The sequence below is a fragment of the Lates calcarifer genome, linkage group LG6 (assembly GCF_001640805.2).
Source record: "Lates calcarifer isolate ASB-BC8 linkage group LG6, TLL_Latcal_v3, whole genome shotgun sequence".
NCBI classification, from domain to species: Eukaryota; Metazoa; Chordata; class Actinopteri; family Centropomidae; genus Lates; species Lates calcarifer.
This window is the reverse complement of record NC_066838.1, coordinates 13366943-13389705: the sequence shown is the minus strand read 5'-3', so window position 1 is coordinate 13389705 and position 22763 is coordinate 13366943. Positions and strand designations below refer to the sequence as shown.

The following is a 22763-nucleotide window of genomic DNA, read 5'->3' as shown; positions in this document are numbered from 1 at the left end:
AATAACATCATTAGAACGGTAAAATTGTTTCAGCCAGGACAGTGTTTATTAAAATTTACATGCGGAAATAACCCCAATAAAATTGTTCATGATATTTATACATAATTTACAAAGAACTTAAAATTTTTAAATGTTTACTAATCTGGAGCAATGGTGCTTCACATTGCTGCTTAAGAGCAGATGAGATAAATCTGTAGATCAAAGATTCTCATGTTTACATTTCAAAAAAGATCCCTACCTTGAAGCAGACAAATTAGGATATCTTTTGGAATAAAAATCTAATTACCAACAGCATCACAGGTATTTTTTCCATCCTGAACCTGTTCAAAGCAGAAATTATAATTTTATACAGCAACCTTTTACTGTACTAAGGCATTCATTTATTTTGAGCATATTCGTTTGGACTAAATTCTAAGGTAAACCTTGTGGAAATTTGCTCACGCCTCCCACATCCTTCACATGGACAAAATATTTACATCATGAGGCTTGAAAAATGTTTGATTTTCACATCAGTTGAAATTTGAAACCAATTGTTAAAGGCATAAAATCAGTGTTGTTCCAAGTGAAATCTGTTCGCGTGGCATCTTGAAAAGTCCAATGAATGCAGCAAAACACTCACGATGTCACTGACAAGGGTTTCAAGTTTTCTTTAAAGGTGGCTTGCCTCAAACAGCACACTATTACTTTTATTAAAAATGGTCTCTATATTTTTATGGTACTACTTGAAGTCAAAAATTTGGATTTGACAACGGAAGATGTTCGGGGAGCTTGATGCTTACCCTCTAGTGCAAACCTATGGCAGCAAGTGTAAATCACACACAGTCTGTTCATTGTTGATTATCATTTCTAAATGATGGACCACAGAGATTACTCTCTCTTGATATTGGTGAGCAGGGGGTCCGTGCTCTGTGAAGGCTGCCCAGACCGACTCTTCCTGGTCTGGTGGGTCTTGACATGTTTGGACAGGTGGTCACTCCTCATGAACCTCTTGCCGCACTGCTGGCACCCAAAGCGCTTCTCCCCTGTGTGTGTGCGGAGGTGCCGCTGCAGCTCGTCTGAACGGGTGAAGCTTTTGCCACAAAAGAGCCAGTTACAGATGAAGGGCCTCTCCCCAGCATGCCAGCGCAGATGCGCCTTCAGGTGAGAGGTCTTCTTGTACACTTTGCCACACTCTGGGATGTGGCAGATGTGTAGTCTCTTCTTTCCAAACTCTAACCCCCCGCCATTCGCCTGGCAGTTGGGGCATTTGCAACGTCGGCAGCGGCGCGTGGAGCTCAGCAGCCCCTTGGAGGTGCCCTGGAGAAGAGCGGCTATCTGGGGCTGGTGGCCCAAAACAAGCTGTCTGCCCAGGGAGAAGGGATGGTTGGAGGGGGTGGCATTGGTTTGGGGTAGACTCCACCATTGCTGCCCTTCCTCCACATGGCCTCCAGGCAGGTGATGCCTAGCTGAGGAGTTCTGGAGGAAGCTGGGGAAGTTTTGTCCCACACTGTTGTGCTGGGGATAATAGGGGCCGCTGGTCTGCGGCTGCGAGGACAAGACTTTAACAGGGGACAGTTCGAAGGAGTAGGATGAGGGAGGTTCAGCTGGAGGGGTGAGAGGCAGCTCGTGGTGGTGATGGTGGGGGTGATGATGATGGTGACCCAGGCCAGACTGCATGTGTCCAGGGAACTGCACCTTGGGCACAGTGAAGGTCATCTGGTGTGTGCTGAGGGCCGTGCTGGGTGCCATGTCATTGCTCCAGAGCTGGAACATTCCCGATGTGGAACTGACGGTTCCCTCGTAGGGGAACTGGGAACCTTCTGAGCCCATTGTGCCTCCCACCTGCCAGGCCTGGCTACAGGTGGTGGCCAGGAAGGAGAGGGCGTTAGGTGCTCCCTCTGGAGAGGAGCTGGGCGTCCGGTCCTGTGTGGTGATTCACAAATAAAAATCAGATTACATGGGCCACCATTAGGACAATTTAAAAAGTTTTCAATCTTCCTTAAATATAAAGAAATACGACATTCTCTTTAAAATGATACTCTCATAAAACGTTCAGAAATAAATACTCTGTGTAAACCAAAATTAATGATCATTTTTTTAAACATTTAATTGCCATTCTCCTGAGATTTTTTTGTCTTACTCCGAGCATCCCAATGTATTAAAATTATTTTACCACTACAAGTGAAATCATCTCATACTGACCGAGCGTCAAACCTGCTTATTCATTACGCACAAACTGTGGAGACGTGCACTTTCATCGCCACAAAAACAGGTAATGGGTAAATCCGCGCGCACAGCATCAAAAAAATGTGCTTATACAACAAACCTGTAAAAAGGTGTGCAAAAAGTTGTCAGTCCTTTGTATCGTCAGCGCAGCCATCTGTCCTCGCGCTCCTTCTCCACGCACCTGCGACAAACTGCGCCGGGAGGCGACGACGCACAAAGTCTCAACTACAGCTCTGAACGCGGAAGAAGGAAGATGCTCACATTCGGTTCTTGGATCACTCCGGCGCGTTGGCAGAGCAGACTGGGGAAATCCCGCGTCATTCAAATGTCCCTTGATTCCGCTAGGAAATTTTTTTTTTCACTTTACAAGTGTGCTAGCAGTCCAGATCACTTGGTTGGCGAAGCAGCCGAGGATACCCGAGCGAAGTTAGAAGCGGATGAGCGCGCAATAAATCCTTGCGATCATCTCAAAGGCGCCTGAGCTGCATCTTCTCTTTATAGAGAGAAAAGATCCTCTCAACGGGGTCTCCAGTATGATGCAGGAGAGCCAGTCAATAGAGAGATGTGAGGGAGGAGGGAGGGGGGGGGGGGGGGGGGGTTGTTAGGTGAAGGGGAGGGCTACTAATAATTTCACTCAATTTCAACCAAATGCTGACCCCAAGAACTGACTCCTCCTCCAATTGTTCTGAAGAAAAAAAAAAAAAAAAGACTTAAGACATAAAGAGTCTTATCCAATTCATACCTTAGAGTATCATATCTGTTTGAACTTCTCTGGACATCTTGTGATATGTGTCATTCCTTTAATTTTCACATAAATTCAAACAACATGATTAAAAATAACATTTCAAGGAGTTAACATTTAATGTTTCAGCAACTTGCACAAGAATAAAATGCTTAGTCTGTTAAAAGATCTAAGATGAATACAGCCAGCTTAGTCAAAAATATTTCTCACTCTGGGAGTATTTGCATACAGCTTCAACTCCACTGTGGGAATTCAAGTAAAGATAGTAAATAAATGGATTTTTTATTTGTGGCAACAGTCAGTGATGCTATGTTAAATGAAAAGTTGGGCAAAATAACAACCATCAATATAACATTTTACAGGAGAGCATAAAAGTGCAATTTTCCTTGTCGACATCATGCATCTTGCATCACTTATTGCAGCAGAGTGGAACGAATGCTAAAACTTTACACCAGAGAGGTTGATGACAGGGCACAACATACATAATTCTGCTTAAGTGAGGTAAACCATGTGCTCTTTAAAATTCATCACTCGGTAGATGATCTGTTTTTGGGGCAGAGATGAATAAATTCACAGAGCGTAGTTTGGAGGTTATTTAATTTACTGTTTGATTATCAGTTTTCTCAGAGATGACACACAACAAACTTTGTTTTGTGTGTGTCTTAAATGCAGCAGCAGGCGGCTCCCTGGCCTGCAGAGGCGTGAGGCCGCTCTGAAGACAGTCACAGTATTTTCCCTCACAAAGCTAATTGATAAAACTCAATCAGAGCCTCAGAGTTCTCACCAGTAGGTGACATGTCAAATAGGTCGCCCTGTGTGACATTCTCACATTTCAGAGTTCAAGTAGAGGCCGCTTCAGATGTGCTCCATTAAATGCAGATTGAGGCTTAATCTCATTCTGTAAGTCTGCTCACCATTACAATGTTAAGAGTTTAAATCCAGGCTGGGAACCTGTTTCTCATTTAAATTCCTAGTTCCTCATTTAATCTACTGCTCCCTGTTTCACAGACTGTGATCCTTAAATAAACACACCCCAAGGAGAAACCAGCTAAATCAGAAATAACTGAACAAAATGTATACTATATAATTTAATTTGAACAGAAATGTAAAGTTTCTTGTATTCTGCTTAGGCTGTAATATAGAATTAACAGCTTTTAAAAATAAATGAAAGACAATGAAGATAATCACTGAACTGTACCATTTGGGTAAGGTCTTTTTGAAGTTGTTGGTGCGAAAGCTGAGGAGACAGAGTGCAACCTATGTTATGTCCTTGACAAGGAGACACCTCAGCTTGAAACAAAAGATTTCTCTAGACTCACAGTGACTTGCAGACTTCAGCTGCAGCTTGTTAATAAATCACACACATAGTGTTTAATCTGAAAATCTCTGCATGTACATTATATTTAGTGATAATAATGGTGCTGTTTCCATAATATATTAAATATAAATATTAAAATATTTACAGGTTGTTAGACCAGATTTAGCAAAGGCAACATGGCTTATAAAGCATTTTAATGACTTCTAATTGTCCAAATGTTGCCTAATATCTCTGACTTGAAATACAAATTCGACAAAATAATTTCAGCAAGGTCCAACATCTGGAGAATGACACTGCAGTTATAATACAAAAATAAATTGATGTTTCATGATACAATTCTCCCATGCAAATCTTAACAAATATGATGTAGCTCCAACATCAATGAGAAAAACACTCTGATTCCAAATTAAAATGAACATTTGGGATGAAAGAAAACAGTAGTAAAAGGCAAAGAGCTAGGAGGACATGGAAATAGGAGTGTATCTTGCAGGCAGAGGTATACTATGTCTCTGGTTTATTACAGAGCAGAAGTTGTTAATTACCCTGATTCTTATTTCCTGTCCCCTCTCCCCCACGCCACCCCACCCCCACTGTACTGCCTCCCAGATGAGTGGCTTTGAAGTGCAAAGTACTCTCTCCTCACTTTGAACTGTGAAAACAATGCTCATGTGGTGGTGCTTACCTTCCCCATGTTACCTCATTTAAATAGACCTGGATACGGCTTCCACAGTTTTCAAGGGAAAACTCATTTCCAGAGAAAGAGGTCCCTGTGTTCATTAAACAGCTGGTGAGATTGCCGGTAATCAGGTCCGCTCCATCATACACTGCAGGCTGCTCTGACTGGGTGGCTACCAGCAACTTCAACTTCAAAACTGACACACACTTAAATCCCAACAAGGCGATAACAGACGTTCTCATGTACCTATTTCTAAACAGAAAAAGAGGGAAAATAAATTCAAGAAAAAAGAACAGATTTTAAAACTCTACAGGGCTTTTTGTGATAGTTTTAATGTTGTGAAGCTCTCAATCCTGGAAGAGTTTCTTTCAGTTCTTTTGCCTATTGTAGAAAACAAATGGTTTTGTTTTTGTTACAGACATAATCTTACTCTTAAGCTCAGAGCGTAGAATATGCGAGTGGCTACTCAAGCTGTTTTTATCATGCCTGGGGGGCAGTTTAAAAGCCTCAGATCACTAAATTGTCCCAGCTGTCTTGACCATCTGCACTCAAAAAGGGCAGCCATGGAGGAGAGCAGCCTTTGTACTGGTGGCCATGTCAAAAAGCCAATTTTACAGCACTGTGCTGACTCAATGGCCCTCATGTGACAAATGTGGCCTAATGGATGAGACAGACAGCATGTAAAAGCCTGCTGCTAACTGGAGTGCCTCACTCTTTAACCATTCAGCAGTCCAAGACAGGACAAGATGGGGCGTAATTACCATGACACTCAGTTTCATTGGGACGAAGAGCAACACCAACAGCTGGACTTTACAGAGCAACAATTTGATACCTCATTCAGGAGTCTCTTTCCTGTTTCCTATTGAGTTTGGAAAGTGTGTGTGTCTGTGTTTGTATGTGAGTGTTTGAAAGGGGAACCTTGAACAGAGATTGATGTTTAAATTTCTCAGACATATTTAAGGTTCACCTCTGTAGACTGGAGAATTTACACATTTTACATTGATTATAATAGCATGTTGCAGCTTTCTACTTCAGTGACAGCACATTATTTCATGACTCATTCCACTTCATCTCTGCAGATACTTATTTCCCTCCACCAGTGAACATTGTGGAGCCTGTAAAATGAAAAGCACTTATTGCAGGGGTAGGAACTGGTCCTCTTAAAAACTCCCCTCTCATCTAACCTCAGTTATCTCTGTTCTCAGTATCTTTCTTGATAAGATGTCAAATGTATATTTGTTTCCAAGAAGATGCTTCTTCTTTTTTTCTTTCTTCTGGAGGAATTTCTCACTCCATTAAATATTCAGTCTCTCATATCATTCTTTTGGTGTTGAAAAGTACTTCTATCTCCAGACCTTAAACTTTGTCAAATTAATAATTAATTCTTTTATTCTTTCTTATGAGCATTGTGGCTTTCATTGTGTAAAGTGATTTCATTTAAGATTTTATTACAGATGTGTCTTGCTAATGAAATAAAATGGTAAAATCTAACACACTGAATCCAATTAAATGGAAATTAAAGCATAAATCACACAATTGTAATATTTTCGTGTTACTACTCAACTACCTTGCTATCGCAGCAGGATTCTGTGGTGATTCCCACCCCTCTACCACAGTTTACATAGCTAGGTGTGTGAGAAGCAGAAAACCATAATAATTCCCTCATCTCTTGTCCATTAGCATGTACGAAAACCCCAAAATCTCCAGTCTTGGGCAGACACAGGCAGACAGCACGCATCTCCACTTGTCAAAGAAAACTTTTATCAATACCAAGAGCACTTGAAGTTTGTTTGCATTTTGTTTTCCAGCACTCTTAACAACTTCAGAAGTCAGATCACAGGAGTATCTGATCAAAGCGCTTCGTGGTTAGTTCTGGAAACACAGGAGTGCTACGCCACGCTTTGATACTCCACATCAATATTTCAATTCAACAATCACTTGACATGCACCCATACTCCCAGAGACGAAAGACGAAAGGGGAGAGGGAGAGAGAGGGAGAGAGAGAGAGATCCAGGGAAGATAGAGAGGGTTTGGGAAGTACATATAAAAGGAATGGATTGAAGAAATCACTGCCTTCTTCACCTTTGTGGTAATGTTATATTAAAATGAACCAAATTTCCCTTAACACCACTAATGTAATCTACTAAAATATGACAGCCAAACTTAAGTCAATAAGTTTTTTTAAAATATGACAGATTTTAGACAACAAACAACAAAATGTTGTGTTACCTAGCAACTTCCTCTCACAAAATGAAAATTTAACCACAAATCAAACATTAACTTTTTGTTTGATAGATTCAGATTCACAGTAACTTCACTTGTATTTCACCACTGAACCTAAAACACTTGTCACAGTCTGAAAATCTGAGCAGAGGATGTGTTTCATGTTTTATCAAAGGAAAGTAGTACAGGAACTCTGCAGTGATAAAGATGAATACAGTCCATCTGCCAAATGTCACTTTCATGGTGCTTCATAATCATTTCATCATCTCGACAGGATATGACATGCTTTGAAGGTTTTGGCCTATAAAATATGGCGTTTGATCTGAAAAGAGACTTGTGGCAAAGTTGCATGAAAAGATGTGTAGTCAATCAAGAGATAATAAGTGACACTACCACTAAAGCCTGAAGTATGGTTCATAGCGCAGAAAGAAATGGAGTCATTTAGAGGTATTTAAAGGAATCGTTAAACATTTTGGGGAATAAGATTTGCTTTTGTGCAGGGAGTTGGATGAGAAGGTGGGTACTACTCTCATTTTTCTCGGCTATGGAATGGAATGTAGCAGCTGGTTAGCATAGCTGAGAATAAAGCAAGGAATGAAGGAAACAGCAGGTCAAAGGTAGCAAATTCATTAAATTAAAAAAAAAAAACAAAACACACACACACACACACACACACACACACACACACACATATAACGTGTTAGTCAGTGAGCTCAGAGCCAGGCCAGCTGTTTCCCTCTGTTAACAGCCTTTATGCTAAGCTAAGCTAGCTGACTGATAGCTGATAGCTGCTGCAATCTTCTCATCTCATTCTCAGTAAGAAAGTGAAGAAGTGTATCTCCCAAATTGTTCAACTTAAACTTATTCCTTTAACCATAAAACAGATTTTCCGGGTTTATTATTTTAATGTATGTGCCTATAATTGTATATAATTGAAGTGCCTGTTACCAATGAGACCACGACCCATTTATATATATTCTTTAGCAACAATTTAATCTTGATGTAGATAGTATTTGTTTGTGTACACTGTAACAAATTACTGTAGATTTACGTGAAAATATCCACAGTATAATACTGTTATCTTTAAATACAGTACATTACCCGTTATTTTTCTGGATAAATTGCTTTTACAGTACTACAGTATTATTTTTACGGTATTTTACAGTATAATCGCTTAAATGAAAGAAAACAGTACATTACGGTATTTTTGAATTGCATTTTGGGAAGACCAAGAACACGTGAGCTCACATTAGAATGACGAATTTTCACCCGCCTTCATCCTGTAGATTACAAGGTAATAGCTTTTTGTTTTGCTCGTCAGCATCTATAGGCAAAATACATCACTACTCAGCTCCTTTTTTAACACGCCCGAGATCTCCTTCTGACCTGTTAATCAATCTTTAGGATTCTTTAGCTAACGTTGTTTTCTGTAAGTGAACACAAAGCGCATTAGAGTAGCCGACACACAAACATCATGGGAGGACTCACACTACCCGCAAGCTGAGTGAGTACTTTGTCAGCTAACGTTAGCCACTTCCAAGTAACAGGTCTGTGAGGTTGCTAAGCGGGAAAAATCATTTTCCTGTGTCTGAAACCGTTGGTGATAGTTGAATATAACAGGGACTTTTCAACTCCTGTTTCAGCGGCAGTTTGAACGTGTGTCACCGTAGAGAGGAGCTGGACCTCAGATCCTGATCCTCCACAGTACAGAGTGAATTTCAGCTTCTCGTGTTCACATTACTTTGTGTTACGTTAACTTTATGCCAAGAGCATGTCTCTACACGACGTGGCTCGTTTTATGTAAACAGTGGTTCTTTACTGCGAGTGTGGCACCTGAACTGAGGGAGAGCTTGTTAGCTAACATTAGTTAGCTAGCTAGTCAAAACGTTCATTTCGGCTGAACTGTCCCTGTGCTTGTGTCGGTTGAGGCTGGGGGCAGAATATTCAGAAAGGATTGCTAATATAATATAGCTGCAGTTCAGCTGTAGCTGGCCTGTGGTCCGATATTGTTTAGCCTAGCACAGAATGCTAATGTCAGTTAGAGCTGGAGGGAGCTGGTAAAGCTGCTCTGGTAGAAGCATCTCTGTTCACATGTTCTGTTCAGAGTTTTCTCTGATTGCTCTGATGTGTTCACTTTATACATTTTCAGCATGTTTCCATGTTCTTACCTCTTACTTATGTATCATCCTTATTTATGTATCAATCCTGACTCCCTAAGAACTTCAAAAAATGTTAAGGTTCAGGCATCACAAGTGTGTGATGGAGTCCAGAATAAATATGTACCTTACAATACACCTAACATGCCGTGTTGACTTTGTAGTGCCAAGTGTGATTCACTGACTCAGGCTTATTTCTAACTTAAAGGAATAAAGTGCTACATGGACTTGAGCTAGGAGTGGAGGAGTGTGGAGGAGCCAACATGGAGTTCTTCAAGAACATACTCACCACTGCAGATGTCTGGGAGTCCTGTCACTGAGTCCTAACCTGCTGTCATTCTGCACCATTCAACTGCTAATGGCTCACTTCCCTGAGACCCTGGAGCGGATGATCCTTCTTGCAAGTGTAAGTCACATTTTTTTATTTTTATTTTTATTTTTTTTTTTACATTACACCACACACATAATGCATGTAACAAATACTTATCAATTCAGATTAGTCCATGATTATTCACTTTGTTTTTCTGTTAATTTGTCTTAAATGTTCTTGGATGTTTTTTTTATTTTCACAAGTTTTATAAATAGTGTAATGGTCCAAAAAGATACTTTGAAGCTGTGTTATTTGTATTGAAAGTTGACATTTACTCAATGTATTTATAGTAGGACTACTAAGGAGTATTTTATCAAATCACAAGGTTTAGAAAAAATATCTCTGTAGTCTCTTTTGCCAGCAGTTAATTAATGTATAGAGTATTATGATTACATATGTGCTGCAGTTCACAGTAAAAATCTGTAAATATACATTGCATCTTGTTAAGTGCAAATAACAGTAATTAACTGCTATCCTTGCATCAGTATTTTACTGTGAAAGGGAACAATACCAGTTTTTACAAAAACAGTGGCAAACTAAATTTTAGCAACAGCAGGATATTGTTAAATTTATAGTAGCCTGCTGGCAAATCTAGCTGCCAGTAGTTTACTGTTATTTTACAGGGAAATTTGTTACAGTGTAGTTGTTTATGCCTGTATATAAACATATCTATTTTCATACCTTTTACCTGGAGAAAAGCAGGTATATGTTTGTTTGCTTATCTCTGTTTAACTCTGTTGTCTCTTTTTAGTCATATGTCTATATTTGCATCTAATGAAAGACTCATACTTGTCAACATACTGATAAAATTGATTGTGATTGCTGTTTGATAAAATACACTGACAGTGTGTGTCTGTCAGTTGTCTGACATCCTCTGTGTATTTCCTGTTGGTGCTTAAAGTATCCACTGTTGCACCCTTTCCGAGCATTATACATTCATGTTAATTCATTTTCCCAACACAGCATTTAAAATTAATGATAACTAATTTACCAGGAAAAAATGAATTGTTTATTCATAGGGTTTGCTGTGTAAATTCCCTAAAAAGATGAATTCCCTACAATTGCCTGTCTGTACAATGCCACATAAAATGAATAATAAAAAAGCAGTGACAAAAGAAAAAAAAAAAAAGAAACAATGGGATTATCAATCAGAAAGCATCTCCAAACGCATTTAGACAAAGATGAACAAAGGTAAATAATTAGCTGCAACACTTGACAATATCATTTACAGCCATCAAGTTAATGTGGGTATTGTATGCAGGGACCGCTGCCAATTGATCTTATAGCTTTGCTCAGTGGCTGTGGGAGATGTGAGCACCTGTCACAGTGATACTGCCGTCTGATCTCAACTACTCAGATGGGACTGACTCCAGAAGGAAATATGAATAAAGAAACACAAGTTATCAGGAAAACTGAACATTTTCACAATCATGTTTAACCCTATTTAACCTCTCATTAGAAAATTGCAGAATATTATTGTTGCAACAATTATATTCAGAACAGTAATTTTGTTTTGCAGAAGGCCTACAGCAGTACAGGAAATCAGCCCTAAAAAGTCATGGATTCCTCTTTCATAAATATTACCCAAGAAGCCCAAACATGCCATCTGGGAAGAGGGACTCACGTCGGTATGGTAACAGGATCTCATGGCAAGGCTCAAGCTGAAATCAGAAATGCAAAGCAGGAGCAGAGATACAAGGGCTACATGTGCAGAGGAGTGCCGCACAGCCAGAGCACTAGATTTATTTGTAAATGTACGCCTGTGATGCCACTATCTGTTAAGCCCCTCAGTCAGCTCAGCCTGCGTAATGTGAGGGGAAGTGTCACCCTGTCACCACCATGCCAGGGATCAGCCTGGTGTTTGTGTGTACTGTGAACCAAGCCAAGCTTTGAGGAGGAGGGGAGAAAATGACACAGAGGCTCTTTCATCTAATCCTTGTGGTGTAATTTGCACCTCAGTAAGTTTAATTGATGACTACTGATCAAATGCTTGCCTTTGAAAATAAAATCTTTGGGATTGTTATTTTCCCCTTCAACCTGCAAAAAGAATTCTTAATGCATCTGATGAGAGGTTTCTAACTGATGGATCAGTTTGTGAGAGTTTGAATCTCGGTACAGTATACTGAACAAGTAAAACTCCTGCCAATATTGTGTATATTTCCTTTTATTAACTACATTAACTTTATAAGTAAAAGCAAACTTCATTAAGCAAACTTGGCAGTGGACTTTTCTTTCTTTCAACGGCAGAGCAGCAGCAGCAGCAGCAGCAGCATATGCACCTGGTTTCTGTGTGTGTACTACTTCCTCCAGAGATCCAACCTGAGCATCACTGTCATTCAGACAAATGGATAGTGACAGGCCAAGCTTATCAGTGTCAACGTCGGGCTGCTCTCCGGGACTTTGATTCCGCACTTTTCCCACAGCTGAACAGAAGGCTGTGCTTTGCAAAACAAACCAACAAACAGGGAACCTGAAGAGTGTGATGAAAGAGTAAACAACATGGCCCGGTAACATGCCCCACAACCATGACACTTCCTAAGTAGGTTACCATGGAGGGTAACCCAATTTAACACGTGTGTCTGATTGTGCTCAGACACACGTGCTGAGAACTTCAGGAAGTTCACAGCATCCCAGCGTAGTGAGGCTGATGAAGATTGATCCGTCTCAGGACCTTGGCCTTGAAAAATCAAATGGGCCCACCGCTAATGCCCTTGCACGTGTACAAAGCAGTTCATTATCAAGAAAAATTATAGGGAGTCAATCTATTGATGTTGCTTAACTAATTGTAAAGCAGGGGATTCAAAAGCAGATGTTGCATTTCAAAGCAGTTGTGAGCAAGGAGACAGGTTATGATTTATGCTAAAATGTGTGGCTTCAAAGCCTCGAACGCGGCTTCTAAACAAATTGAACAAGTCAAGCGCTATTCACCCAGGACCAGGAGGGAGCCCAGCGCTTGTAGATCAGAGGCGCACGGCTGCCGCTTGTAATATCACTCAGTGGAGGAGGGGTCCCAGTGGGGGGAAGCAGCACAGAGAGGCTAACACTGAGCAGTGCTCACACAGAAAGGAATTATGTACGAATGCAGCTGCAACACCTGTGCAGAAAAATACCCCCCACTCCCCTCCCTCCCTCTGCTACCCTCCCGGAGCATCATCCACGCAGAGGGGGAGTGGAGAGGGGTGGGCAGCACCTTGAGACTTGACATCCTTTCCGTGGATGGCACTATTATTTGGGAGGAGATGGAAGAGATGGTAGAAGATACTGGGCCTATGTCAACATACTGATGCAATTTTAGTAAACAAGGGTACTTGTTGGGAAGATTTGGGGGGGTGGGTGGGGTGGGGGCTTTAAAATGCATTTATCACTGTTGTCTTCTAAATGAGGCAGGCTATGAGAAAGATCTCTGGGAAAATAGATGATAACTGATGGACCGGTGGACTTTTAATAACATCATAGGCCAAATAGAAATGATGGAAAGTCAGGATGATGGGGTTTATTCAAAATTTTACATTTGATGAATGTGTTTCTTTGTTTGAAATAGAAATGATATATTACATAGAGGGTGTAATATATTTCCTAATGATAAATGTATGGAGAATAGTAAAAGGTGTAAAATATTGGTGTATCATCCTGAATTTTATATTGCGGAAGTGTTCCTCCTTGTTGACATTACCATACATGTAAAAAGACAGACTGCATGGACTTCTCTCATTTTTCCGTCTGTTTTCTTCTATTTGATGCAGCCTAAATTGGGACGGGAGAAACGAATTGCTAAATTTTTAATTAACTTCATAACATCTGCACTTGTGCTTTGAGAGAGCAGCGAGATTTCCTTTTAACCTATTCCAGCACATTTGCACACCAAGGTAAATCTTGATGCTGGCACTCTTACAGAAAGGAAGGAAAAAAAAAAAAATCAAAAATGGAAATGAACTCTCACTTGTGTGTGCAGATCAAAGAGGCAGAATTATTCAACTTTTTGCCATTGCTTGATCTTCAAAAAAGAAGAGAGGAAAAAGTAGGGGATATCTAGATGGATGAATCAGTTTGAGTTTGTTTCATGAGCTTTCTTTCTCTTATCTGGTGTATTTACTTCTACATCATGACTTTAATGTCTCAGTTCTGGCCTGCTTCACTGTGCAGGTAAAACAGACATATGTTGCTTACACTATACTCCAAAGCATGCTTTAAAAAAAATTGGAATCCCTCCTTTTTCTCAATTAATTTTAGTCTTTTAAATTCTTGTGCCAGTGGTATTAATCTGACTCATTAAGTGTGAATGAAGGAAAATGAAGTATTAGTTTTAACAGCTGAAACATAGTATTGTATACAGTATAATTTAAACACATCAAATGCAGATGTTCTGGATTCTGCTCATGTAAATTCATATACAGCAGTCACTTTATAGTTATATCCTGTACATTCATGCAGCTCATAATCCCTGCTGACACATATCCAAATACTGTGGTTCTGTCACTGCTGAAATATATGAATTACCCTGCATGAGTATCCTACACTATTACCACTCCAGTAATAATATTTACTCAAAATGTGACCTTACAACAAATAGTTTGCACAATGTCACTTGTGTACTGTAAAATAAAATGTTTCATTGTGCATATGTGAAATTTGGAAAGGAAGTTATAGTATGTTGGATTTAATCAGTTACATCAACAGATTTAGAGGGAATCAGTCCATTCTCCAAAACATTATTTTCCCAGCAGTATCATAACTTTATCTTTTACCTTTCACTGTGAAGTAGCATACAGTTCATTACCACCCCACTAGAGAGGGCTGTTGTAGAGGCAACACAAGCAATTGAAGGATACTGACTGAAGCCTTTCTGTTACAAGATAAAACATCACACCTGGATGACTTTACAGAGGATAAATATAGTTTCATACATAGATTTTAAGGAAGTAGGGGACTGATGTACTATGTGCTTTAAGCTGACTTAAACCTGACTCCCCTGTGGTTTGATACCTTCTCCTTTGCTGTTACAGTCTTTCCTGTCAGGTCAGAAGCCTATGAAATCGGAGCAGGCAGTGAGTCCAGACCCCCCCCCCCCCGCCGTAGGCACCTGCACGGGCAGTCCTGACTGATGTGGGTGATATCACAGCACACCAAAGCTCCTTTAACAAATCTCCCTTTGATACAGCACACACAATGATGTCTCTATAGGAAACCCCCGCACTGCTCTGTGTGCGTCTCAGCAGAAAAGGAAAATGGCAAAGGGGGAAAAAAAGCAGTTATGAGACATAGCTGGTTCTGGACAAAGAGGAAAAAAAACTTGTGCATTTGGTGCATTTGCTTTACCAAAACTCTCCACAAGAGGGAACTGCTCCCATAGTGCATCTACTCCATATTGTGACCATTTCTTGTATTTCTCTTTTTTTTTTGTCATGTGCATTATTGCAAAATTGGTGACTTTTATTTAGTTTAAATAATTTTGTAAAAAATGTCATTGAAACAGTACCAAGAGCTGAGAGAGCAGGTCGAAGTCTATTTCAATGGTATAAATTAGTTTGTGCCCCTAAGAAAAATGACATTCTGTGATATAAACTGATGCACTGGTTGAATCCGCAGATTTCTTTCTTTTTGAAGACTCTTAACATTTCCCAAATAACAAATCCTGGGACTGTAAAGGATTAAATGGTTTGATTCAGACATTTAACAAAAACTGCATTCAACAAACAAAAAACCAAACAAAAAACCCCCAGTTTGCTGACTTTCTGCTTTGGGTGTCTCATGCTGTATAGATTTTAAAGCCCATTCAGGCAAAATTTGATTTTTGGCATATATAAATAAAACTGACTTGATTTGATTTGACAGCAGAAAGAACCCAGCTCCTGATTAAAATTTCAAACTGACAAACAGAACAGAACTCAGCAGAATTTCCTTTGTGTTTTTAAGGAATGTTTTTGGCCAATGCAGTTCCCACAAAAGATTATTCAATCAAACCAATAAGATTTTGATTACTGTAAGGTCTGTGGCACTTAGATCTTTCCCTATGCAGGTATCGGAGAGAATCATAAAACAGGTAGCTCTAGTGTTTCCAGTTTTCACATTTGACTCCCTGCAGTTTTCTTACAAGGCTTGTGGAGGATGGTAAATTCATTGAGCTAAATTACCTCAACAATCAATTGACTCATAAAAGGCTTGTGTTTATTGATTTTTCTTTTGCTGCAGATTGTAGTTGTGATATTAATGTCACTAAATAGAGCTAAAGATTTTAAGATTTGGCAAATTGGAGGACAAGGTCCTTTAAACCATCCTTCACTCATCCACTGGCTCATCCTTGCAATGTATTCTGAGTTTTCTCTCATTTATTATTTACCAAAAACATCTGTCAAAGCAAATGTGAAAACAAGAAGGTTGCCTCTACAGCCTCTCTATCAAGACCAGTAGATAATGACTTTGCCTTAGGGTTGCATCCAAGCCAAATGTATCTAAACCACAGAAACGACTGTGACTCTAAGAACTCAGCACCCAAACTTGAACTGGTTGTCACTGTGAGATTTACTTACTTGTCTAAGTTTGGATAGAGTGCCTGACAACAGGTAAATGAGCAAAGATTTTACAGAGTGCTTTACATTAAAAGCGTTAAATATCAACCAATCAGGATTGAAGACTATGAGCTCCTGTTTTCCCACACACACACACACAAAGTCTCCTTTGTTAGGCTGAATCTGCACGTCTCTCCACGCAAATACAATATCTTTGCACTTTAAAATTTTATGTATTCGACACCCAGCTGTTTGACCTATTTCTTCATTTGATGTGATACAATTTTCTTTTCCTGTTTTCCTGATTTTCCATGTACTTTGTTGGTTACAGACAAATTTCTCCTGTTCACGCTGTTTAATGAATTTGACTTGACTTCCATGCAAAGCAGAAAAAAGCTCCATTAAATTTTCTCATTCTCACCAATATATCACTGATATATTGTATTGCTGCTTCCATCAGTCACTCATTAGTTCATCAGTCAGTGGGACTTGACAGTTTAATGTACTTCATTAATAACTAGCCCTACACAGATCAGGTTCCCTTACATCACTAATAACTATTCTCAACAGGTCTGTGTGGTCTACTTGGGTATATTTTCACTTTAAATGCCCAGAAAATGTGCAGTGCCTTTATGCATCTGTCACTGTTTGCAAAACTCCCGTCTTGAACTATTGACATGTTTGACAAAAAAAGTAGAAAAAAAGGGAGAACCTCATCACAACCAGTGAGGAGGGGGGAGCCCCCAGGCCCTTGGCTTTGTCTGCCTGTTGAGTGGGGCCATCAGATAACAGCCAGGACAATGGCGCTCCATTCTGAGGGCTCTCTTAAATGAGCAGGAAGCGGCGGTGAGCGCCTAGCGGAGGCTTCTGGTGGACTCCCTGGGGTCCGCTCAGCCCTGACGGAGCACGCCACTGCTGAATGGCTGGAGAGCATGAGAGGAAATGAGAAGCTGGTGGCCACCCAGCCGGAGCCACGGGTGGCCTTTGATGCTGAATGAGTACAGAGGGAGCAAGGGAAAGGTGATGGAGAAGCTAGAGCAGAAGAGACGAGAAGAGAATAGAGGAGAAGAAAAAAAAAAAAACCTTCAGGTTTGGCATCATAAAATACTGAAGCCGATCTCATTGGACTGCAGGGGTGAAACATGGGCTAGAACTCATTGCTGAGCTCAGGTGAGAACCTCAGCGTGTATAACAAAAACAAACAAACAAAAAAAAACTAATAATATCTGAAGAGAATCATTGTTATAGACACTATAGTTCACTGTCATGTAGGTTCATAATAAATGCATCCATCTGTCAACTTTCCCTGCTCTGCTAAGATTTTTTTTCAGCACATCATTTCTGCTACTTTGTTTTAAAATTTTGTACAGGTGGCACTCACCTGGCTTAAGATAAGAGGGGATGCAGATCCTCTGAGGTAATAAAAAGCACACTGTTGCCTAAAAATGCATCCACATTGACTTCATCATGTGTTTTCTTTTCTATCCACTAGCACAATGTGAAGTAATTCAAAAGCCCTCTTTCTTGTTTCACTTTTGTTGTCTGGCGTCAGATGTGTGTGCATGAGTGATGGCACGGTGTGGCAGGAAGGTGGTCTGGCAGTGGCCGCCAGTGTAGTCCCGGGTCCACGTCTCCCCGCCCTCCACCCTGCCGCCCTCAGCGTGGTACGTGCTGTAGAGGGTGTCTGGTGATGCAGCAGCCCTGTGAACCACAAAGCTCTGTGACTGATGTCAGGAAAATCCAGTGTTGGAATATTACTGAATGGTGATGGGGGTTACGTAAGAGACTGTAAATGGTTGCGATCACAGCTGTAGCAGAGTACTGTTCTGCACTGTGGTTATTTATTACTGCTTTTGTGCACAAGAGGAAGCGTAAAAGACTACAACAGCAAGTCATATTTTACTAGCAATACAATCTATTAGAAAACAATGTTTTGGTTCTTGTCAGACCTCTTAACTTGTGATAAACCCTATTAAAATAATATGTTTTGGTCCCCAGTCTTTGTCTCAATCAAACTGAAGGAGTTTTCAGGAAAATGGTGTGCAGCAATACCCCCCTCCTTAATCAGTTTCTCTTATGTGTACCTGCAAATTGCATGGAGGAGTTAACATGCTGTCAAGCAAAACCATGTCATCCATAGATGAGTTCAAACTTAAAGGTTGAGTTAACCTACACCCTGTAGTGAGGTCTCCAACTGACAGATTTTAAAACAAGAACCATGTAAAGGGGTTGGACATGTTATCATGCTAATAGCATGCTAATCATCAGCTTCAGATAGCATGGATCACTAGCATCCTCATCAGGTGATGATAGGGAACAAGTAAAGTGTTCTTGTGTTGGAGTGCAGAGCAAATTAATCCTAAAATAAAAAATGACACAGTAAAATAAGACAGAAATTTTGCTTTAGGCAATAGAAAAAGAAACTTTTTGTATGCAATGTTATTGTCTTTCCTTCTTTCATAGTCTAGTCTAAGTCTATGTCTTTCGATCTCTCTACAGTGTACCCCTCCTCTTGCCCAGTGTCAGCTAGGATTGGCTCCAGGCCCCGCAATCCTTAAGGATAAGTGGTATAAATAATGGATGGATGGATGGATGTATCTCTCTTTCTACATCCCCATGCATACTGCCTCTAAGCTTAACAGGTCTGTCGTGCCCAATGATACAGTCATTGGCTGTTCCTGTTTACAGTTGCTAAGCTATGATTATAAACACTGTTTGGGGGAGGGGTCCAGCGAGAGTCAATTAAAACTATTATTTTCAATCAACTATTTTCTAAATGGTTCTTGTAAGAATTGTGAAGTGAATGAGTCACTGTCTCTGGCAAAGGGATGTGACTGCACTCCCAGTGTATTGGTATATTGTAGAAAGAAATTTTAAAAGCTGAATGAAAAAGACTGCATGGCTATACCACTAGAGATAATGAATAAATAAAGCTGCCAAGTCAACATTTTGGGCAGTGAGCACAGCACACCTGCTCTGAACTCTGTGTGAGGTGAGCCTAGCTGCACTGGTGATTCTCAAGGACCCACTCCATCAGAGTCATACGCACAAGACAAAATACTAGAGTCACTATGGCAGATCCCTTTCCCTTCAACCCCCATCACTATGGCTGATTTCACAGTCTATGTGTCCAATGTGTGTATTTTTACTATGCAGAAATTTACTCAGGTGTATCAACACAACATTTTTCAGATGGAGGTCTCTCTTTTAGCCCACTACTTTGTGTGTAATGCATGTGTGACTACTTATTCTTTTCTAGTGTACATAAACCAGTTCTAAAACTTTTACATTAGGGTGTTGCCTGAAGGCTTTTGAATGACAACACTGGGGAATGTTTCTTCGTCGTGTACAACTGAAAGTGAATCTAGTGCTGACAGAAGTGTTGAGGTGAAGCAGACAATGCAGCAGCGGCTCTTACAATGTGGTTCAAGGCTGTGTCGCCGTTGTGTACTTGAGCTGCACAATGCTTTGGCATGGGCTAGGAAGTGACACATCCCATGACTCTCCAGTCAACCCAAGGCCTCTGTGGGTCAAAACAGCTCCTCTGCATGGTTTAGTAAATTGAGCTGTTCTTCTAAAAGTGATTTTAAAAAACTGAGGAACAAAACTGGCTGATTTTATGCAAAGAATGGTACCATATATGTCTATTGGAGTGAAAGCGTGGATTGTGAGTCACCAAGAAGGGCAACTTTGTCAGACAAAAATACCTCAGATGAGACTAAACAGAATTGAGTGGTTTGTTTTTTCATGAGTTGTACCATATCCGGAAAGGGGACAGGACAGGGACTATCAGCAGATACAGGACGGTCAGATGGGAATCCAGGTCTCACCTTTTGTTCTCTTCAGATAGCAGACGGGCTGCTTAGGCAAGGCGTTGACCTTTTTATTGTCTGTTTTCGTATGTTTGGTCTTCAGCATGGAAGGGCAGAGGAGATTACGCTCTTTAAAGTGCTCTTCCTCCACCAGCAGCAGACCAAACAATTACTTTACATAATCCACCCACCGTTTATACAGAGGGAAACAGCAGTATGTTCATGTCCTTTAACCCAGGTTAAAATGGATTGCATCGTTAAGTCATCATCTTTGTTGTTACCTTAATGAGAGCATAAAACTTAATTGTGGAGGATGCTTTTGTGAGCGTGCGGCTGAGCTCCTTGGGGAGCCTGTAAATATAGGCGGGTGCTGCCTTACCCGCCCAGGAGATGCATGACCCAGATGTTTGATGAATGGACATGACCAGTGTAGGTGTGGTAGAGGTCAGGATACGTTCATCAAGAATGGACAGGAAATCAGCAACTCTCTCTGAAGCCTCTTGCCTCCTCGCGCAAAGTTAAAAAACTGTTTTAACAGGGAAGGTATGAAAAAAACACTTAAAAACCTTGATGCCTCACAACCATGGCCTCAGCTGTGTGAGAATTAGGAATGTTAACATGGGAGGGAAATTATCTACAGATCTTTGACAGAAAGTAATTAGATTATAGTGTGTTGCCTTGGGAAATCAAGACATGCTTAATTACAGGTACAGTCAAGAACAGAGGAATTAGCAGAGGAATACAACGTCTTTAGTTAAAGAATGCAACATTTCTTTGATTATTGTATTGCCCAGATAATAGAGCTTGACAAGCCACTATGAAATATACACTTTCCAATCCACATCAAAGGGCTGTGAGACAAATCCCAGGGTTGTGCTCAGCTCTTAACCCCTGCAGAAAGTTTGTATGGCATGAGTGACAAATGACAGCAAATTCATGAACCAACAGGAAGAATTCTACAGAGAGGCATGATTCTTGAAGTCAAACAATGTAAATATGTGGACAGGCACTAATGGATGGAGAGGAGCAGAACACGGAAAGGGATGGGAGAGGTAAGGAGACAGGGATACAAAAAGAGGGTTTTGGCTGCCAGCAGTCAGCCTCATTGACAAGGTCATTTCCAAAGTAACATGCCATGGGGGGTCGGGACAAGCATCCCATAAAGCAGATAAAGAACAATAGCAGGAACTATAGGCCACAAAATGACTGGAGCCTCTCCCTGGTTGAGAATAATAGAAAGACCCTGTAAGATCAGGACACACACTCAGCATGAAGGAGACAGGGTGGATGAGATATTTTTATAATTTGATTAATGCTAATGCAGTGAGTATTAGTGGGATGATGAGGTACACTGCCAAACATAACTACAGTTGCCATCAAAGTGTATGTTTTTACAAGCCTCACAACACTCTGTAAGCAAAACATCAACACTGAAAATGGAAACACATACCAGAGAGTAACAGAAAATTATTGATTTTCATCTAATTTTACACATTCAAAAACACAGTTTTCTGCAGTGTGACTTCACGTTTAAAATATGCCTGTTTGTCAGATGAAAATGGTCATATCACTTGACACATTTTGTGCCCACCAAAAGGTGTTGATACCCTGTTTGTTGGTGCTGTTAACCTAATTGAATGCACACTGGATTGTGTAAATGGCTCAGCTGTATACTTTGCGGCTTGTTGTGCCACTCAGGTATTCACATTTTCATTGTTTGAATTCATAAAGAGCTGTCTGTGTTATGATGGAGCAGAAGGGTTTTGTCTAGTTTGGGGTTAACACTCCATATCCTTTTCCATTCAACACATTGTTCCTTTTACCACTGATTAATATCTTGTTTAAACAGCCCGCAGACACACCATGCCGTCGGTATGTTCATAAATTCTCTGGAGCTGATCAACACAATGGCCCACATTCCTGGCATTTAAAGGAAGTCCCTTATATCACTGCATCTCCTCTCCACCAGAGACACAGAAATTCTAGGAATATGACACTGGAACAAAAACAACTTTTTATATGCATGTCTGTTTATTTCATTTAGCTTGGTAACATTAGTGAGGAGGGAACAGATCACATTTTGGAGGATGTCCATCCAGTGCTTTACCTTTGTAACGCATCAGTGGACCTCTCACCTACACCCTGCTTGACTCAGGTTACATCTTTAGCAGTGTTTTCTCTCGCATGGAATGACAAAGGCATGGGCAAAATTCTGGTCAACATTAGCCATTGTTTTCATTTGTTAAATTTAGAATCAAGAATAGTCATTAGCAAGAAATGGAGATATTTATCAGGGTTAAATCATTTGACCTGTCTCCTGCGTTGTCGCTGTATGTGGGGATTACCAAACCCCCTCTGCTAATTATGGCTTCATCTGGGCTGATGAGGTGACACACTGTGTAAAAATCAAACAGAATTTATATATGTAATGCTGTTGCAGTAATGAACACAGAGCCTTTTAGCCCCTTTAGCTTATTGGTCGGTCTAATAATATTTGGTTTCAGTCTCAATGCTCTTATCAATCCCATTTCCAGCAATAGGCCTCTGTTTTCAGACAAGAGTTAGGATAATTTTTTACATTTTCCTCAGGAGTTGGTGGAGACCAAATCAGAGCTAAATGGAGAGGTAATATTGAACTTACATTTATCAGGTGGCCAGTAGCCTCCCCATCAGCTGGATGTGTAAATAATACATTATTTGCCTACATAAGAGCTATCACAGCTCTTTAAGGTGATGTAATATCAGGCAGTTGGTA

The 22763-nt window shown here is 40.4% G+C and overlaps 1 protein-coding gene and 1 long non-coding RNA gene across 2 annotated transcripts; one reads left to right on the top strand and one right to left on the bottom strand.

The window, feature by feature from the left end:
* Positions 1-34: 34 nt before the first annotated feature.
* On the bottom strand, positions 35-2753 carry sp5l (Sp5 transcription factor-like). Its single transcript, XM_018665840.2, has 2 exons — positions 2306-2753; positions 35-1902 (listed from the first exon to the last, which is right to left on the bottom strand). Exons 1-2 carry the CDS (start codon positions 2357-2359, stop codon positions 868-870), a joined length of 1089 nt encoding a protein of 362 aa, XP_018521356.1. The 5' UTR covers positions 2360-2753; the 3' UTR covers positions 35-867.
* A 5711-nt stretch (positions 2754-8464) lies between these two features.
* On the top strand, positions 8465-11903 carry LOC108876380 (uncharacterized). The gene is made up of 3 exons (XR_001959982.2): positions 8465-8668; positions 9529-9726; positions 11210-11903. It is a non-coding gene; the product is annotated as an uncharacterized LOC108876380 (long non-coding RNA).
* Positions 11904-22763: the final 10860 nt, after the last annotated feature.

Coding starts and splice junctions, on each gene's coding strand:
- sp5l (XM_018665840.2), bottom strand. CDS start 2,359: ATGGCTGCGCTGACGATACAAAGGACTGACAACTTTTTGCACACCTTT. Junction 1,903..2,305: donor TTTTGCACACCTTTTTACAG/GTTTGTTGTATA, acceptor ATCACCACACAG/GACCGGACGCCCAGCTCCTC.